Source organism: Anopheles nili, chromosome 3, assembly GCF_943737925.1.
Source record: "Anopheles nili chromosome 3, idAnoNiliSN_F5_01, whole genome shotgun sequence".
In the NCBI taxonomy this organism is placed as follows: domain Eukaryota; kingdom Metazoa; phylum Arthropoda; class Insecta; order Diptera; family Culicidae; genus Anopheles; species Anopheles nili.
The window spans coordinates 55,885,142-55,905,744 of record NC_071292.1 but is presented as its reverse complement, the minus strand read 5'-3'; the positions used below and the strand labels follow the sequence as shown (position 1 = coordinate 55,905,744).

Here is a 20,603-nt window from a genome sequence, read left to right as displayed (position 1 = left end):
TGACAGTTTCAACTGTGTCGATGCCGCGACGATAGAGCGCTGGCAAGGAGCCCGGGAAATGCAACCGAAACAATTGTCACGGAAAACCCCACCGAACAACCCGACGCTTACCGAGAGGGGGCGCATTGTTGAAAGCAAAATAAACAACAATTTAAGCTTTCGCGGTGGAAAATTAATACCCTACCCGCACGGTTGCTCGATCAGACGCAACCGATCGGGGAAACAATGCGAAGTTTAACGCGGGCGAATCGGGGTAGACGAGGCGCAATAATCGAATTATCCTGATTATTGATCGTTGATAGGCATAAATGAATTCGGTCGAACGCAAGTGAAAGCTTTGGCTTTAAACGTAAAAAAGAATATTTGATGTTGAAAATGGACTACTTCTCGTTCTAGGACCCACCGATAAAGTATATATTTGTTGGTCGTTGCTTGGCTAGAAGCTCCCAAAAGAATGCAAAGTTTTACACGCAAACCACTCGCGCATTATTACTCTTCAAAAACAGCACACACCCCATTGGAATCCACCCCGAAGCTTTGGTGCTTCCGAAGCATTATGACATCTCACTACGAGCCACGAACCAGGATTAACGATCATTGGCCGGCTCGTAATTTAAATATTCATTGCACCGTAAATTGCGAGCCACTGGCGCGCCGGGCGCCCATTTTCCCACCATCGCCCCCAGTCGATGCGCTGTAAATCCGTAAAATCAAATGAGACGCCACCGCATAACTTACATGTATCGATCCGCACCGTTACAGGTGCTGCCGGTGCCAGGGACGCATGGGGTGGCCAGGTGATTGGTGGAGGCGCGCGTCGGGCACGGACCCATCGCGTTTGCGTTCGATTCGCGAGGCCCAGTGCGGCTCCAGGAACCCAGTAGGGGCGGATCGCCCGCTTTCAGCTTGCTCCGTTCGCGTTTCCGGTCCTTCCGGGACAGGTCCATCTCGGAGGTGGTGGCGGACACATGGGAGTGCAGGGGCCGGGACGTACCGGAGGCCGAGAGGCTGTCGCGGGACGAGAAGAATCCTTGCTGCGATATGCTCTGGCCCAGCTGGGGGCCGGACATGCCTAGCTTGGAACTGACGATATCTGAAACGGTGCGCCACGAAATGGGAGAGAAAGCGTGTTAATGCGGGTCGTTGAGCCAACCTCGAAGGGCGTAGGGATACGCGGTGTAGGTAGGCCGCCGGTAGGACCGCACAGTCATAAAACCGCATGGTGCGATGCCTGGCCAAACTTTCCCAGGGTATCGAGAGAAAAGCCGTGCGAAGGATAAAAGTAATCGAAACAAAAAAAAAACATCACGCCACGCTGAAACAAAGAGTGAAAGTAAAAGTCCGCTCGGTAAGTGTGTCATAAAATCAACACGGCCGTAAAAAGTTAGGGTTAACTTTCTTTCCATACGTGACAAAGGCGGTACGGTTCGGTGTTCCGGGTACCACTCGCATCGTACGCAGGGAAGGCGGCTTGTTTTCTTTGGCCTTTCGCACAGAAGGTTGCCTCCTTTTTCTGATTCCCAGCTACGGTCCGTGCCGATTGAAGGAGTGCGAAAGTCACAATGACGAACAACTTCGTCTCGCAACCGTGTGGAAGAGTAAACTGGGTTGACTGAAAGTAAAATTGACTTTCGTTTGCAGCAGAAAGCTCCCGAAAAAGCTACGGGTTTTTCGATTTTGAAAACATGTTTTCACGCGTATTCGTTGCGCAACGGATCGATCCCTGTGTGAGGTATGGTTAAAGACGAACGATTGAACGAGGTGCACGTGAACCGTGGCTGTTGGATTTACTACAATTGGAAACAGATGATCTGTGCTTATCCCTTCACGCAACATTGAAACACACGGCGAGGCTACGCCATTTTGGGCCACGTGCAATAAGAAACCCCTTTCCCTGTTTCCGATTCACGGTGACCACGGAACGATTGCCCCACATAGCTCATCATTACCGGATCAGCACCGTTCGTAGGAGGAAAACGCAATTTTTATGAGCATCCTAAAACCACCCCCGCATTCACAAAAACCACCAGGCGCCTCCATGCCCCAAATGGAAGGAGCAAGGCGGCTAGGCTGGGTGGCTGGAAAGCGCAAGCGGGTGCGGCCGGGTTTTCCACGAATTCTTCTTCCCTTTTTGCGAAGTATCGAAGCCGAGAAAGAAATTCATGATGCTTTCCGCCAGTTTCGGGCCTTTTGTTTCGCACACCCTGTCGGCGTTTCGGCCGGCTCTTCCCGGCTGACGCAATATATCTTTACGAGTGACCGCGACGGTGTCCCAAAGAGGATTGGTGGTCCTTTTGATTGCGTTCGTCGGTTCCGGTCCAGCGTACCGAAGCCACCACCACCGCCGCAGCTGCTGTCGCTTTATTTTTTTACGGTCAACGGCTAAGAGCGAACGCTCGAAATGGGAGCTTTTTCCTGCCTCCCGTCCGGAGGGACTTGTAGTAAATTTAATGCGCTTTAGTGTCAGCTTGCTCCGCGTCGAAAGGTAAGTTCGTGGGCAAGAAAACGGAAGTGCGTGCGTATTAATGTATATTCCCCTCCAGCAAATAATACCCACACGGAAACGCGGCTACGACCTCGACAAAAGCGAACGTTGCCCAATTTTTGAGCATGTCATTTCAAGGTTCAAAGCCACTCGCACCCCGAGATTTCTCTCGGGGGCACAACGTGCGTCATCGGCTCGTTCTTTGAATGTGAAGGTGGGTGGAAGTGGCTGCGACAATTCTGCCCCGGTTCGGATACAAACGGAAAATTTCTTTTCCACCCGCCCTGCGTATTGTACACGTAACAAGCTACCTTGCGAAAGAACGCCTTCGGTAGCTGTCCTGCACACACGTTCGTTTATACCGTGTACTGCTGGTCGATTAAAAATTAAGACGAAAATTTATCAGAACACTCCACCAAACCGTCTGTGGCATCCTGCATTCATCGCTAATTGGCATCGGGCTCGGGAATGGGAAACTGAACGTGAAACTGAAGCCCAAACTGCCATCGAGGGCATAAGAACGTCCTCCTGCCGACCCTAATGGCGTGGTGAGCCTGCATCACGCAAGATAACATTTATCGAACGGAGCGTTGGTTTTAAGGATGATAATGTATTCCAATTTATCGCTTCTGATAGTTCGGTTCGAGCTCGGGGAAAAACCGTTACGCCGGATCCGGCTACCGGTGGTGGTGACGTGCCCAGAACGATGTGAAAACGCCAGCATGTCAGCCCCGTGCCGGGCTGCTGTTGCTGATGAGACATAACCAGAAATAACTCAACGCGCATCAGCACACACGCACACAGCCACGCTAACAGGCGACGGTGGATCCGGCAGGCACGATGGGAACGGTGATTACGATGGTGGTGATGGTAACGATCATGCTCTTCTGGTGACAAGAAGTCACAACCGAACCGGAAGCCATCGGAATGCGCCCGCCCTCGGCTAGGTGGGATGGGAATGGCGGCCATTAAAGCACTTTCCGCTACCACGGTTCGAGATATGAGTTAAATGGAGAGTGTTATGCTGATGCTCCGCGGATGCCAACCGTACAAACGCACCGAACGGGAAACACGGGAAAACCCGACCGGGACGACTAAAGGGAAGATTGTTTGAGGGGGTGCAATGATACGGGGCTGAAAGGGTTCCGTGAGTGAATGTAATTTTATGATTCGAGCGCAAAGCGACAGCCATTGCGTGTGGTAACGCTTCGAGGTGACGAACAAAGGAATTTAAACTTGCTACCAGGGTGGTATTTTTTCACGATATAGCGGAAAATTCTATCCGTAAGGGTTTAAAATACACAACTAAATTTGTACAAATAGGAACTGCTCTGAGCCTAAATCATAGCTCACAAATCAATCCCAGGGGAGGATAAAAAAATACGCTGGATGGAAAGCATTTCCCGCACGCTGGTTTTGTATCTACTGTGGCAACCCAAGCCGCGCCTAGCAGCAAAGGGTAAAGTGATAAGCCAGCCTAATGTTGTACCCCAACAGCGAAGACCACCGATGTTATCGCCACTGGATTTAGCGTGGCTTCAAGGGGTGAATACGTAATGGGAAAAACGGGTTAAACACGCCTCCCAAACCCAAAAAGCTGACTCCAAGGATGACCGAGGAGGTGGAAAATATAACAAACAAAACAAAAACACACATCGGTCCACACCGCGGGTGAAACCAAAAAGGCTCCACTGCGAACGGGCCCCGAAGCTTACCCATGAGACTTTGACGGCTCACAGAGTTTCGGTTATGGTCGCCGGCGGACGATTGAATGGTATTGAAATCGGATCCGACGGCCTCGAGCGGCGGCGGCGCTAGGTGCATTATTGCCGCGTCCGTCCCGTTGAGAGAGTGCGAGTGATGCCGCGACAGTTTCGCGCTGTCAAAACTAGCATTCCCGTCATCATCTAGAATGGGAAAGAAGAAACCGTGAGTCTGGCAGGTGGTTTGTCTGCGAGCGACACCGAGAGATGGAGAAAGAGCGATAGAGGGAGAGATCGAATGCGGTGCTAGTGCGAAAGTGGAGGTCCTGCGAAAGTGTGCTAATGTCCTTACGGTCGGGGTGGATGAGATGGATGAGAGGCGTATGAAGTTCGATTCGGAAACGGTTGTGCTACGGACAAAACGAACGAGCAACGTAGCTCGAACATGAACATTGTTTCAAAAGAGTTGGATTTCAAATTCCGCGAAACATGAACAATCGCACCACTTCGAGCGCCATCTAGCGGAAAATCGAGTCACCGAGGAGACGGATGATCAGCATATTTGGCCTTCGCATTTGTGCTCCAAAATTAAAGCATTCCTAGAACTTCCTCTCGTTCCCTCGACACGCTTGAATACATTATCATTTGCACGGCGTAAACACTCCATGCGGACGCCGTACGCAACGCGCAACCGGAAAAGGCAGGCACGTGAAAATTAACTTTTGCCCGCCGGAGAAAACAACATCGGAAAACGCGAGAACCTCGAGCGTACTGTCGGGCGAAGGAACGAAAATAAAAGATGTACAATTAGCCATTAGCAACGGATGGCAGGAGGGCCAAAAAAAAATGCCCAAACCCAGCCGAACAGTTCCGCCGAAAGCAATGTATTGCGAATGCTAATTGAGAAATGCTAATTCAGAAATTTCCTCCCATCCTCGGCACGGAGCTGGAGTGATAGGAGAAAAAAAGCAATCCTCGTTCACACATATATACACACACACACACACACACAAACGAGAGACGCTAAAAACCGGTTGAAGGGCTTTTTTCCCCGTTTTATGCCGTTGTTTTCCTCGTCGGCTTACGAGGTTCCGCCGATTAATCGATCCCATTTCATGGCCCGGAAAGCCGGATTCGCAAAACTTTCAACCGAACAAGCAACAAAAGGGCAGAGCGCTGGCTTCGGCGCGCCAATTTGGCGTTAAATTGGCGTACGGTTGCTTGCCGTAATCGGCACCGAGAGCGGCGGTGTTCTGCTTGAGCTGCACGGTAAGCCGTCCGCCCCCGATGGAAATGCCGTGTAATGCCCGGGCGAATGGGAAATGTGTCAATTGAAAAGAGGCCCCGAATCACGCACCCAAGGCAAAGGAGCGGTGGAGTGACTTTCGAGAGAACCGAAATCAAAATCACCTTTACAGGAGAGAAAAAAAAAACATCCCACCCAAAGTTCACCCCAATGAAATCCAAACATTATCGCTGGTTGTTGACACGGCAAAACTTATCAATTTTCAACCCCACTCTCGGCGGTGGCATCGCGAAATTGCGATGCACTGCACCGCCTTCGAAAGGTCAGCGAGCGTAGTTACCAAACTGCCACCGCGTACCGTGATCGAGATTGGAGCACGAATCTCGCTCCGTCAGCGTAAACGTGTCGCTGTCCGTGCCCTTTGACCCTTTTTTCGAAGGGGCGCACATCAAAGCTCATCGCAAAAGCGATCTCGGAGGCCACGAGTCCGCAAAGTGGAACGCAAGTTCAATATTTGGCGTGGCATACTTTCGGCCATCCCGGTCACATCGCCGGGGAACAACCGCAATCCCGTCGGAGACGTGGGAAGTACTCGCGGTTGTGCTGAGTCCCAAAGAGCATCTCGGGACGTCGTCCTTTTTGCGTCCCGCGCTCGCTTTGTTAGCGCCGAACCGTCATCAACAGCTACGACAGTTAAATCTCGGCGGTCGTCCAACCCGGAGTGGGAGAGAGAAAGCGAAAGAGAGAACGTGGGTGGGGGTGCTTTCCCAGCGGTTTTCCCGGTGGTCCCGGGGATGGCCGTGGCGCGTGCAAGTCTTATTCAATTTAAGTTCAGTTGCTACAATTTTCCGCCCTATGGGTCCCGTGCGGCGCGATGTTCCATTCCCGCACGCCATTGTCTCTGTGACCGGCCGAAGCATCCTGGCAGGACCGCTGGGCAAAGAGAAACTTTGAAGTGAAGCTCCACGTCAATATGATCCTGGGTGTGTGGGTGTGTGTGTATGTCGAGAATGCTTGGGCTCTGGTTCGCGTTGAAAGCGGGAGCAATTATTAAAGTCAGCAGCTTTCGGACTTCGGGCTGCCATGCCATCGCTTGTCAAGGCGCTGTCGGCCAGCAAACCGGGTCCGCTTTGAAGGCTTTGTTTCGTGGCCTGCCAAGGCGCTGCTGTCCGGTGCTCGGGGGAGCGCGCCTGGGAGCACCGGAGCGTCCTAGTTTTGCAACAGTTTCGCCACCGACGACCGACCGACGAGTGTGCACGATGGTGGAGCTTATTCATGAAACCCCAGCGGGACTAATGCTGGGGCTTCCGATCTGATCTTGACAAATTTTAAATTTAATTTCACAGCCACCCTAATGCGGCACTGGGAGGGCACTTAAATTTATCAGTTTGCGTGCTGCATGACGCAGCTTTGCAGACATTGTGCTCCCTTCTGAGTGAGGTGTTTAAATTTATCTTGCGATGCGCGAAACACTTGCACCGAGTGGTGTCTATTTTTAAGCTCTCCATTAGGGGCCCACTTGTTTGAAGAAACGGTGTCTAACTTTCGTGGCGAAACGCCTTCCGACATTTGTGTCGAAAACACCCGCCGACACCTGGTGAAGGTGATTCGTTTGAGCTTTCTGATTAAGTTCACTCGACACAAACAGCCGAGCCCTGTCAGCCCCTCGGCAGCAAGCCTTGTCAGCGATATCAAAAGCACCGCACAAACGCCATCAGAACAAACAAGCGCACATATGCCGCACGAACCGCACGCTTTTCTTCTCAAGGGCATCTCGCCGAGAATGGGAAAATAAATCCAATATTCAGTGTGTTTTCGGAGAGATGAAAAAAAATACCAACTCGTGGAGATGAGTGAGAGTGAGAGAGCGAGCTCAAAGGAAAGCAGTAGGCCACAGGGAAAGAAATCGAAAATATTTTCCCCACACACGGCCCACGGCTGGGAGGCTTCACATTTTCCACAGCTTCCGGACGGGCGGTTGTCCCGGGTGGCCGTGCAAATCTGTTTTCTTTTGCGGAAAGCCGAACCACCCTGGCCTTCCTCGGCTTACCCGTCGGCCTGTTTCACCGGAAGTGTGCACAGTGTTTATCCACAAAAGTCAACGCTCTTGCGTCACAACCGGGGATGTCGGTAGGCTCCACTTCCGAAACCGACGTTACGTGGCCCGGAATAACGATGGTTGGTTCCGCCCAGGGCACCTCGAGGCCGCCCCTTTGCACTACTTAACACAGCATCGAGCGAAGAAACCGACCGGCTTCGGTATCCGGCTGCGAGAATCACGTTCCACCAGGAAAAATAACTACCAAAACCGAAACCACAGCGCAGCAGCAGATAAAAGAAGAAAAAAAAAAGCCCTATTCCAAACCTGCTCCTATACGCACGCCCACGCCATCCACGTGCTGAGGCGAAACAAAAGGATACCGAAACTAAATAAAAGAAGTGCCGAGTTAATGAATGACGCTTTCTTTCACCTTTTTGTCGCACGATTGCGGGCGGGTCGAAGCCTCCCACCCACCTTAAAGGTTCTCCGACTCAGCCCTTCCGATACCCCCAACGGGGACCACTTCCGGGCCACGGGTGCTACCGATCATCGGAGAGGAATCAAAGCGATAAGGCGGATGCCAAAACAGCGCTCCCTACGCCTTGCTGGGAGCAATACTTTCACAGCAGCCTTCGGCCCGCCCACAGGACCCGTCCATAGATGGGCCGTGAGTCGAAAACGAAAACGGGTCTGAAACCTATGCCAAGGTGAACGAGCGAAGGCAATAATGCGTAAATTTTATGTGCCACCCAATACCGGGACCCTTTTGATTAAAACTTCTCACACCGGCGGCTATCGGTAGAAAGCGTCCTTAACCGGAAAAAAGGGAACGCTATTCGCCCCCGCCTGGGTTCCGGTGGGAGGAAAATTGGGTGCAAATTTACGCCCTTCCGACGACATTTCGATAAGCACGCCGCAAGGGTAGTTGATATTGAGTCAATGAAAAAGTTAACCTTACGTGAAACGGTTGCCAAAGAATGGTCAAACTTTGGGCCGGATTGATTCACCTGCGGTTGCTTGGCGTTTTTGGTGTGCTCAAGGTAAGCGGTTCTGAAAATGAAAAGCCGCCGAACGATTACGATGGTTTATTTCGTAACTTTTGAACTTCACTTCAGCGTGTCGGCGTAAAGCAAACGCGTAAAACAGTCCATTAAAACAAGACTTGGCAAATGGCGCTGGCCATCTGTCAGCTATGTCGTTTTGTGTTCGCCATTTGCCAGCAATGATAACAGAGTTCAGTAAATACACAGGGAATCCTTTCACAAATTGGCACAAAAAAACCACGTCTCAAAAGCGACACAAATATTTAAATGTCCAATTTTCGCTTTTCATTCCACCCAGCCACGTGGGAAACGAGGAAAATTTCATCAGGAGGAAGAAAAAGTAACAACTCTTTTTGGCCTTTTTTTGATTAATATTTCCGGCGCTGCTACCCAATACCGGAGGCACTGCACATCGGTTGGATTGTGAAACACGATTCGATGCTTGAAAGCCTGTTTCCTGGCGCCACGGTCGTTTATTTTGGTAGCGTTTTCTTTTTTTACTCGCTCACCCCTTTCATTAGAATCCATCAAGAAAAGTTATTGTTTTGTCAGGATCCACTTTTTTTGTATTCTGGTGAATTGTTTCCACAGAATTCGAAATTCCCTACGCCCGTAATGGGCGCCAAGCTCGACAAAAAAGAAAAAAATGGGCAAAGAAGAAGAAAACGGAACAACATCCGCCTAACAATCGAGAAATATAATTTACACATCCTTTCTCCTGTTCGTACACGGAGCGTACCGTGAACGGGAAATGTGAACATTTCCCTCGGTGCACGGGAAAAGTCCTTCCGAGGCAGCGTGAGCGGCATGAGATAGAAAGGTAGCAAAAAAACTTTCCGGCCCGACTGCAGGACGAATTTTCCAAGAAGCGAAAGGTTACTCAAACCGGATTCAAACGAGGTGTGTTATTTTTGTGTTGGTGTTTATCCAATGTGTCTGTGGTGAATGTTTGTGTGTCTGTACGTACGTGTGTGTTTGCTTGGCAAATTGTACGGGAAATGTTGTTTCTTTCTCCTTGCTGCGGAACGGTCACGACAGCAACTGAAATGAAGATTTCCTGACGGCAAAGGTTTTTGTCTGCCCCTTGCAGAAGGTTTCTAATTATTCAAATGAGTTTTCACCTCCACTGCCCGTCACATTTGACACTTGGCAGGGAGACGAGAAGTTATCTGTTCCAGCTCGGTGACAGTGCAATACCAGGATGGTGGCAAGAAGTAACCATCCTGGGCTGTGAAACGAACCACACACGCCCATCGAATTTGTGCCATTGTTAAAGAAGGAACGCCTCAAACGAGTTTCGAGCCCACCGGAGCCCATGGAACAAGAAACACGTATTTAAATTCGTCCCAAATGGCGAGCCACACAGCCGAAGGAGGAGGAGTTTCCCCCAAAACCCCAGCTGGTAGGAACACATTTTCCTGCATTTTCCCATCGCCCCATCGTTCTGCCGAGCGTCCCAGATGTGTAAGAAACGATTAGTGTGTGCAAGCAAAATTGCAAATTGAATGATTTATGCTCGCCTAGCCAATGATCAGGCGAAGAAGGCTCCCGGGTCGGGTGAGAGCCGCAAGAGATCACCAGCCGATACAACATTGCTGTACCATGAATATTAATTTCGTGCTGACGTTTTGACATAGCCCGGTGGCCGGTGTGGAGAATCGGATGTGGAAACGAAACGGAACACGGCATCGTGCGCTGGAAAACTTTGTCCAGCATCGGTTTTGGTAGACGGATCGATATTTTATGCAAAATCGATTGAATTCAATTTACGTTTCGAGGAAGGAGTTTTCTTTTTTGTGTGCCCAATGGAAACCAAAACAAATAAATACACATCAAAACGCCACTTGGGCAGCGCGTCATAGCGATGTGTGGGCCAGTTTTTGGTGTGCACGAATTACAAAACCAAAGTGAATCACCCTTGCGAGCCGAGTGGGAAATTAAATATGGAAACTAAGACAGCTAATGGAGACAAATTGGACCTAAACCGGCGCTAGTATAATATTCAAGGGGTGCTCAAAACTTGGATAGACAACATGAACACAATCTATCATGCCTCAAAGGCTGCCGGATGAATGGCACGTTACTCTTTCCGTCCTGTAGGTGAGCATTGTTCCCGTTCTATGCCATAAAAATATGATTAAGTAAGTGTTTTAACATCACAGCATCGTCGGGTACCACATTTAATCACTCAAGCAGCAGCCATCCCAACAGGAAATTTATCTCGTAAGGTAGCGGGATATCGTTTTAAATAACCCGGAACGTCCCTAGCGCTTGCTCTTTTCGCCCCACATCGCACACGTGCCGCGACGCACAAGTGGAAAACCGTGCCCTGCCACAAAACCACTAAATCTTCATTTCGCTTCATCAAACAGCGCGCCAACAGCATCCCAATACGGCTGGGTCACACGCTCACCGCCAGAGCGAGAGCGTCGAGACGGCTCATGGTACGAAAACTGATCGATATTCATATTCCCAAAACAATCACTCAACCATCGCCAGCAAAGCGCGCCCGGACGCAAAAGGGCACAGAGTTCCACGGAAATCGGAATATTAAATTTCATCCCCAGAATCAACCCACCACCGTTCCATCCCAGCCATTTGGGGAGAGCTCACGATGGGACTGTTCACCTCTGGCAGCGGGTCGAAGATGCTCGGAAATGTTTTAATCCGTCCCAAACTCTGACACCGGCAAGAACTGAGCTAACTGGTTCTGCGTTGCGCAATCTTCTGCTTCGGTGAAAAACACCTCGTTCGGTTTTTTTCTTGGTGTGTTTTTCTTTTGCCTAGAGTGTCTCCTCCGAGAACCGTGAAAATGAGAAGCAAACTATCCGTCCCAGGCGAAGGTGGAGAAAATTGCTCATTTTTCAACACCATTAGAACGCGCGTTGCCAGAACGTTACAGCAGCGAACGCGACTCCTTTGACCCGTTCGTTGACAGCGCTGCTGGCTCCCGTGACCCCGGGCATGGCCTCTGAAAGGAACCTGTTGAAATTGTCCCTCTGACCTTTGGTATTTTTTTTTTGGTTTGCTTCCCAGCAAGCACGGGAACGGGTCCGGATGTGCCGTGGGTCGCAACAACACGAGCGCTCGCATTTTGCAAGAAAATTGAATAATCGACTGGATTAGGAAATTTATTCTACCTGCCAGCCGGATGACAGCGTCCTAGAGAGCACCCAGCGGGGAATGAATTCGGCGAGATTGAAGCATCACACTGCATTAAACAGTCCATTTGTCATCCGCCATCTGCGAAGCCACCCGACAGCAGGTTTGTTTTATCGCCGGTCGAACAGCTGCCACGGTCCTTGAGTTAGGTTGGGAGTGCTTTTTTGTGCCATTTTACGCGCTAAGCAGGGCACTGGAAGGGTTTTTTTTCTCATTCGCGAGTCGATAGTAAGCAGCCTGGAGCGTGCTTTGTGAGCGTTTACTGCGGCCGAAAACTAGCAGACAGTTTAGTGGTTTAATCGCTCACATAAGCCCTCGAACGTTTTCCGCTCAATCGTGTTTTTTTTCTAACACGAACAATAAACGCCCTTTACTAGGATGGGCAAGATTAATCACCATTACAGCTAATAATTATTAATAGACAGCACGCGAAAAATAGCGCGGAAATTAGCATTGCGCCATGTCACGCGAACTAAATTAGCGAAAATTTATGGACACCACACAATTTGACTACGCTCGCGACGGTCCATGATTGGCCTCGCGAACCAAACCTCGCCGACTAGTGGCAGCCCGCACTAATTCACCCACACACGCACACGGGAGCGCACAATGGACGGCACCGAGCGGAGTTGTCGGCGATTATTATCGAAATTGTGTCCACTCCTGCGAGCAAGAGTCCGGTCCCGGGACACCGACCATCTCATGCACCATATCCATTACCAAAGCTCATTATCGCGCCACACCGTGCAAAAGGAACGGTAGCATTCGGCTGGAGCCACCCCTAAAAGTCCCCTTTCCACTCTACCTGGGGAGGGGTGACAATGCCAATGGGAGGACTGCTTTCGGGAGCGTGCTTTAGATCCGCATGGGGAGAAAAATACACCAACCGCAACGCGTCGCGAATGTTGGGCGTATGTTTTTTTTTTCGTTTTGCTTTTTTTCCCGAATCCCCCCAGAGGGACGCACTAGCATGGATCTCCTTCCATAGCCCAGAGCTCGGTCGGTGCAGCGAGGAGCTTTTCATTTTCCACTGTTAATTAATTTAATTACATTTTCAACAGCAGCGCAGCCCGAGCCGACAGATTCACCCCGAGCCGTGTGCACAGCGACGGTACCTCCGCAATTCGAGCAAATGGTCCCACGGAGGTTAATTTCTTTTGGCGCGCTTCTGTCGGCAAACGGCGTGCCGAGTGGTGGATAAAATATGCACCGTGCCATCATTTTCCCGGGAGACCCGCCCCGGAGTTGAGCCTGCAATGGCGTTCTAGGCTAGCTTCATTCATAACAACCCGAATCGAGAACGTACTGCGCATTACTGCGCTTCAGTAGGGCTCTTTTAGGATGTGACAGGATGAGACACTCCTGTGTCACCCACCCTCGGTCGGTCGCGTTTTTCACGGACCTCCCCCGAGAGCTCTTTCCGCCTAGAAGAGGAGCGTGACACACCTTTGAGGCAACTCGTTGAGCGGCATTAGCTGGATCGTTTAAGAAAGGTGCTCCCGTAAGGTCGGCCACTTTTTCGCTACCGCTGTGCTGTGCTGGCTGCTAATCCCTTTGGGGATGGCAAAAGTTAGAGCAACGAACGCGGCTTTAGACATCGGAAGACACCGTAGGTGGGTCTCGAGCGGGTTTTCGGCAAACACACTCACATGCGACGCGCGCCAAACTTTTTCCTCTCCCCCAAGTGGCCCCGAGGTGACTTCTGTCCCACTTTGTACCGATTAGCCGGCGAACCGACGAGCTGGCGAGCGCAATCAAAGAGGGATAACCAAACACGCTGTTCGTTCGTTATGAGGGCGGTCAGTGAGAGGGATAAAGGATTTTCGCGGCCCCCCTTCCGAACGAGGCTCTCCGGATTGACGCTTCACGTGAAACACTGCCCCACATTGGCATCGCACGACGCACCCCGGCCATCTGGGAGAGCTCGCCGGAACGGCACCCAGCACTGGCGAAGGACACGATGACGACGGCTATTTTTAGACGCACCCAAGCGCGAGCGCCGACGATGATGTAATCGTCGCAAACGGCAACAATTTCTGCCCCGCGGGTTTTCCCCGCGCCGCCGTTCAACGCCGAGCCATCAAGGATGCGACATTTTCCATTTTCCGCAGGGTAAATAGAAAACGGATACTCACTGCAACGGGGAGCGTGGCCGATGTCACGGGTGTTGAAACATTCCCGCTTCCATTTCGCCGTCGTCGTCCGCCCGCTGATTCGCGGAAGAAGAGGCGGCAAAAAAAAAACATCAAACCGAGTAACTGACACCCTCGCGTAAAAGCAGAAACTGAAATGAAATGCTTTTCGGCAACCCCACCGTCTCTGCTAGGGGTTTCTTTCCCGCTTTCGCTAAGCAATAAAAATAACCCACTGCCGACCTCGGGTCGGGCCCTGGACGCGTATTTGGGCCAGTAAATCTTGCCCAACCCGGCTCATGGTCCACAACAATTCGCGACTCGCCGTCGGCAGCAGGAAGACGTCACGGTTGCCTTGCGGGTGGTGGCCTCCGCGACTACCGCGACGTTCCTCCGTGAAGTGTGTAATTATGCAAATTTAATGAATTCGACGCCCACGCGCTATCTGCGATCTGCACGTCGCCGGTGTCGAAGGGTGCCAAAGCAACGCCCTTTCCACGGTGGCAAGGAAATGAAGCTCGATACGATAAGACCCAGTCGCTTTGTGTAATGGGATACTTTTCGAACTGACCTCGCATCGATGGACCGGCGTCCGACGCGGGTGCGAATCAGTGCCGGGCTCGGCATGGCAAAGCATCGGGGATGGCCAAACAGCCGTGCCAAATTTAACCAGAGTTTCAATACGCTTCCCGACGGATTTTCCCCCATTTAAAACCCCTGCTTGCAATCCCCTAAAAAGCAAAGCGCTCTGGACAACCGAAGGATGCAGAAGGACACAACGACAAGAGCATCGGCTCTAGCGTACCGTTTTAATGGTTGTTTCAAAACTGAAACAAGCACCCGCGAGGTGGTCTTATCGCGCGAAATAGTTGGAAGAAACTAGCCCCACCGAGGCGAACGCACGCCGCTAGACCCGACACGAGAGGTAATTCGGCGATAGTTGCAAATGAGCCCGCTCGGAATGGGTGTAATTATATTAAAGAACTGTTTTCCGGCGTCCACTTTAGCGCTCCAAGCAGCGGGAGCCGACGAGCAATCAAACCCAGAATGAGACCCCATTACGAGCGCCCCCAAATTGCGCCGGGAGAAGTTCGCGTTCCCCGTGGGGCATGTTAATGAAAAGTTCGCGAAGCACTTGCCATCCCTATTAGCATCTGATGGCGCGATAATATTTAACTCCAGTCAAAAGCTACCATACGTGCAAAGCGAGCTCAAAGTTAACGTACCGTAGAAAATGAACTGCAGTGTTTGTATAAGATTTCAGAGATTTTCAGATGTCCACACAACAGTACATGAGGATAATACAAACCACAACTCATACAATTCCAGAGTGGGCTCGTTTTCACGCAGCATTTTCCGCTAAAGCACTGCCAGCCTAGGAACGACCTCCGGGAGGATTGTGTCCTCGTGACGAGACAGCCGCCCGCAATGGTCGATAAAAGGTAATGAACTGTTCAACTGACAGATACTAACCGATCTCTAATTAAGTTAATTGCCTCGCATGCCACCCACCACCAGTGAGCCGATCCTTTCGTGCGTCCAATCAAACAAACGCCCGCCATAAGACGGGGGCCATATTGGTCAGTTGTTTCGGTCGTTTGACGCACAACACTGGCGTATGCCGGCGTACGGTTGTATAGAGCTAGAGAGTCACACCGCATACCGACCAGGAATCGGACGACCCAACCGAGCCGTCCCAGTGCGGTTGTAATCCAGCGGCTCAAATGGTATCAGAAACATCGCAGGACTCTCCATGCCCTTTTCGCTTGCACACCCCGGGGGTGGTGTTGCCGCGTAGACGCACCTGCCCAGGCGTCAAACAGGACTCCTCGCAGCCATTACCACCGGACGCGGGAAAGGAAAATTGACACCTTCGCCTAACAGCACGCTTCATAAAATAAAATAGGACCGGCGCGAATGGTACGCTAGAGTGAACCGACAACGTGCCCGAGGGAATGAACGAACGAGCAAGAGAAAGAGAGCGAGAAAGGACGATGGTAGGGCCAGAAAAAAGCTCAACCCCGCACTCTGAGCACCTCCATTGGAACGCGCGCTTCGGCCAATAACCAGCCAGCAACCGACAAGCACTGTCAACACGCCCGCAGGGAAGGAAAACGATCGGGAAAACAGGTTAAATGAATTTAATAAATTAATTGCAACTAATTCCGACCAACGATGCAACTTTGCGCCATTCGCACGGCGCTGTAATGGATTCCGGTGGCGCTGAGATGGCGCAGGGATCGCGTTTTCCGGTGAGTCCTTAAACGGCCGGAAGATGGCGGGTGTCGCTGGATTGTGGAAAATCTTGGAGCTCGCTTTAACGCATGCAAATGGGGCTAATGAAAAGGGCGGAAAAGAATAAACCCCCTCCGGTGGGAGTACAAACTCGTGCAGGAAAAGCAATCAAAATGGTTTTAAAACCCATTTCATCGTAAAAGAAATTTGCATTTAAATGCCCTCACAAGCAGGCTCCGAAGAACGAGGTAGATACGAAGCAATCTTGTCAAATGTGTTGTTCAACAATTGTTTCACAACCGCAAGCCATCGGCCGATGGTTTGGCTTCAATAAAACACAGCTAGATGAATAAACACGGGTAGGAGAACACACGAAAAAAAAAACGAGTTCTTACTCCAGCACCGAATGGAACTTATTTGGGGCCTCTCAATCGCATGCTATACCACGCGCGCGATTTCGAACTGCCGGAACATTTGCACCACCAAATCCTCCTCTCTCGTTAGTGGGCTCGTGCGCAGGATGGTGTGGGTGGATGGTGAAAAAAGAAGCCCTCCAGAGGCAAAAACCAATTGTCCCTAACGACCATTCGGCCTAATTGAGCGCCGAATGCTTGCGCGCCGACGAGGGCAGCCACCATCGATGGTAATCGGCTAGCATAAGAGAAAAACTCGCCCATAAAAATCCCAAGTTCTTGGCTCATCCAGCCACCCTCACCGGCCTTTCCCGGTGCTGGACTGCGGCAAACAACAAGCCATTCGCCATCAATAACGTACGGAAAAGAACGGGCTGCGGGAAACTTCTGCAACTATGAAATTTTCCAGACCACGACCCGAGCCCGTTTTTCGCCGTTGAGCCAAAACCGAACGACCGAGCACCACCGGATAGCACGCTAACCGATCGGGGAAGCAAAATGGAGCTTCTGGCGGTCACTTTGCGCGGCCTGACGCGTGATGATGGTGGCGGTACCGTGTGGTGGCGCTGACGATAATGACTACGGTGACGACTGACGTTAGCGCTGGCGGTGGCACTGGTAATGATGGCGGCGGTGATGCAACAGCACAGAAATTGGCATCAATTTAGCAAAATGGCTAACAACCACACCATTTGATTAACATTTAACTTTTTACGGCCGGGTGGTCGGCGGATCTGGAGCGAACCCAGAACGTCCTCAGTGATTTTATGCTGCTCCGAAACAAGCCCCGATCCCAATCGAGCTCGATCGAACCGAGGGTGCTTTTTTTTTGGGGTTTCGGGCTTCCCGCTGGTTTTGTGACCCTAGAAGAGCAATAGTTTGGTTGGCCGAGCTTAGGAACACGTGGAAAATTATTATCCCCTTAAGCTGCCAAACCTTGCACCTTGCCGGTGCGGGTGTACCTAAGAATGATGCTGATGAGGCGCGGATGACGACAGGCTGGGAACAGGATGCTGGAACATCGGCACCTACCTGGAATGTAGCGGGGTCCATTGGTGTGCCCGAGGGATAAGCTGCCGTACGAGACGTGTCCGGATTCGGCCCCGACGGACACCACGGCGATCTCGTCGAGCTCGTGGCCCGGGGACGTGCTGTTGGCAGAGACGAGCCGGGTCGAGGAGGTGCCAGCGGTGCTGTGAGATTCTTTACGACCTCTTAACGATAGCACCAGCCTTTTGGCTGTTGACATGGTGGCGCTAACTGTAACGAGAAGCGAACGAAGAAGCCCATTGTTACCGCTCGTGAGCTAATCCTGGCGCAAATGGGAGTAGGCTCCACCCAATCGAGGATAGGCAAGCAGAGAAGAAGCCGAAAAGGTGATGAATGCCATCGACTGGAATGCAGATGATGCCGGCTGCCAAGACTTTGCTGGAATGGATTTCGGCTCGCTAGCAACGAGGCTCAGCAGCTTTGGCATGCTTCCATCACGCTGGATAGCGAGGCGCAACAATCTCCCGGCAAAGGTAAGCCGTCTCGGGAAGATTTGGAAAATTATCGGCCCTTGGCCAACGACGCAACCGGTCGTATCTGTTGCACCGCGTGGTTTCCGCAACGTGTGCTCGCATCCTCGAAAACCTACCGCTTTTGCCTCAAAATCGTCGACTGCGGGCTGGCAACTAGACCACGTGAACTAAACCCCACGTCATCGAGCCAGCCGCTAACCCGAACATGGTGTATCCTTGTAGCCGGCCGCAGCCGTAGCTTCCGGATCGTTGGCAAGATGCCTCCCGAATGGTACTTGGCGAGCGTTTAGCGTATGCCCACGAGATAGCCATCGTTCGGTGGTTCGTGCGAAGCAAATCGACACCTCAAACACGCCACATCGGGTTTCCATTATGCTGCGGCATGTTCGAGCGTGGTTTGTGGTCGGTATTAGGAACCCCGTGAGTGCGTGACACAGCGGGTCTCAACATAAATTTAGCCGTTAAATTTAGCATTATCATCACACACGACTGCGCCGCTCTGGAGCGGTGCATAATTTCATACAAGCTGCGACCGAGTCACAGCAACCAAAGCGATAGTGTTCGATGGCGGCTCGAACCATCTGCTTGGCGTCGAATTCGAAGCCTCCAGCTGTTGACTTAACGGGAGGGTAAAAAATATCGCACGGTTTGCAAAGTTATGCGAAAAGTTCCCGAGGGCAAATAAGTGCGCCTGTGGATTTTGCATAGTTTCCGCAATTAATTCAGCACGCTCCCGATATCCACTGCACCGCGTGCGTGGAAAGTTTTGGCACGAGCCGTGCCACGCAAGCCGATGGAGCCGCCCACTTTCTTAGTGGAAATTGAAATCCCAGTAAACCAAGTACTCGAAAAGTTCGACAAACTTCGGCAAGCAGTTAAGTATGCCGCGGCTGGGAAAAACCAACTATTGCGAAGTGAATTGTTTTTGAAATGTGCTCTATCCTGGATGTCCTGGAACAGTTGCGCTGGCAGGTTTTGTACGCTTTGGATGAGGGAAAATATAAATCGGACCATTAGAAGGTCCACCCAGGGATTTTATTTCCAACCGCCCTTTGGATATTCACTTGTTGCGCCTCCATTACTCGATTCCCCTAGGTATCATTTAACGTCCAATTAATGCTCCTAGTTCCAATCCCTGTACATTGATCTAGTGGTAAATCTGGCAGTGATTTCTTTACATCGTTGACATCGGGCTTAAAAACAAGCAAAACGATTTCATGCGCAAGAAAGTCGTCAAAACGATCGCACTTCCTGTATAACTGCGTATCGTGTTTCGATGAACTTCTCCGCCTTCTCGCAACACAGCTTCGTTCGAGCCTAACCATCCAATTCACCGGGGAGCTATTAATAATGTTGAAACACGCGTCTTTTTTTTTCAATTTCAGCTTCAAACCAACCGTACTCGAGCTATAAAACGAAAGATAAATCGTTCGATTGACAGCTGGAATAATGCTGCTCGTTGACTGTCTGTACAACTCATAACGATGTAGCTCTTTGCTCTAACGCTCGGAGAACGTCTCCGGCGCAGGTAAAGTTCAAAGCAAACATGACACTGAGTCCTGGGCTGATCAAATCATCTCGAATGTGCTCGCTGAGTATTGGTTCTTTTTATTGAAAATTCTTTCACTCGCCCCGACGGAAACAGCAATGCACGACCACCGGAAGGAGTCACAACAGCGGAAGCGCACTCAATTGGACCCGGTCACACTGAAACGCGCACACATACTCACTTCCATATATGTGCAGAACGCGTGAGTGTGGGAGGGGTGGGCGGGCAACTTCAAAGCTCGCATGCAGTGAGTCGAATGGAGGAAAAACAGCATAGTGAAACCATCATGCACGGTGCCAAGAGACTCAATTAGAACTGCTCGGATTCGGAGTCCACACTCGGTACAGGTGTGTCGGAAAAGCGCACAAATCGCAGCGCTCGAGCTGGCAGCTTTCTGGGCAAATAACGAATCACAAACGGGAGGAAAAAGCCCGCAACAAGCGATATGGCGATGAAAAAACGAGCAACGGAAGATGGCGGAAAAAATATAAAGCCCCTTGCTCTGCGTCGAGAGAGTGAAGGCGAAAAAAGAAGTTCATAACCACGAAATAAATCCAATTTACGAGCTGATGACTTTTTATTTACCCCGCCCCGGTAGCGGCAAGTGTGCCACAATTTGCTGGAACCGCGTGGTGGCTGCGTGCGTCAAAAAATGGAACCTGCCAATGCTGCTTCTTCAAGAACGCGTCCTCGCCGCGACGCGTGCTGCGGCCTGCGAGGGGGATTTAAAATTGTTTGCACTTTCGTAGGAAACTTTTATTCATTTCTATTTTCCCGCACCCCACGAGGCACGTCCGGTGCTGTGCCACGCTTTGAACGCCGGCAAACTGTAAAAGCATCGATCGAGAAGTGCGCAAAAACCATCCGTCAAAAACTATTAAATTGGGCGAATAGATGAACCGAGAAGCGAGTGCACAGCGAGAGAGGCTCGATTGCATGAGGAAAAAGGAGCCAGCTCTGGGCTGTAGTTGTCCCATTGCAGGAAACGTAAGATTGATTGCGATTAATTTTCGTTCTTTTCCCCGGGGAAATTCCGTCCAAACTTTTCAACGCCTCGCGATAACATCGAGC

At 51.1% G+C, this 20,603-nt stretch overlaps 1 protein-coding gene across 1 annotated transcript in view; it reads right to left on the bottom strand.

Moving 5' to 3' along the window:
- LOC128725714 (cyclic nucleotide-gated cation channel alpha-3) overlaps window positions 1-17,709 on the bottom strand; it is a 45,754-nt gene extending 28,045 nt beyond the window's left edge. The window contains exons 1-3 of the mRNA XM_053819480.1: window positions 17,493-17,709; window positions 4,201-4,392; window positions 739-1,093 (exon numbers count right to left, since the gene is read on the bottom strand). Of these exons, the coding sequence (XP_053675455.1) occupies window positions 739-1,093; window positions 4,201-4,392; window positions 17,493-17,709 (764 nt within the window). The remainder of the gene's footprint in view (window positions 1-738; window positions 1,094-4,200; window positions 4,393-17,492) is intronic.
- Between the last annotated feature and the right edge of the window lie 2,894 nt (window positions 17,710-20,603).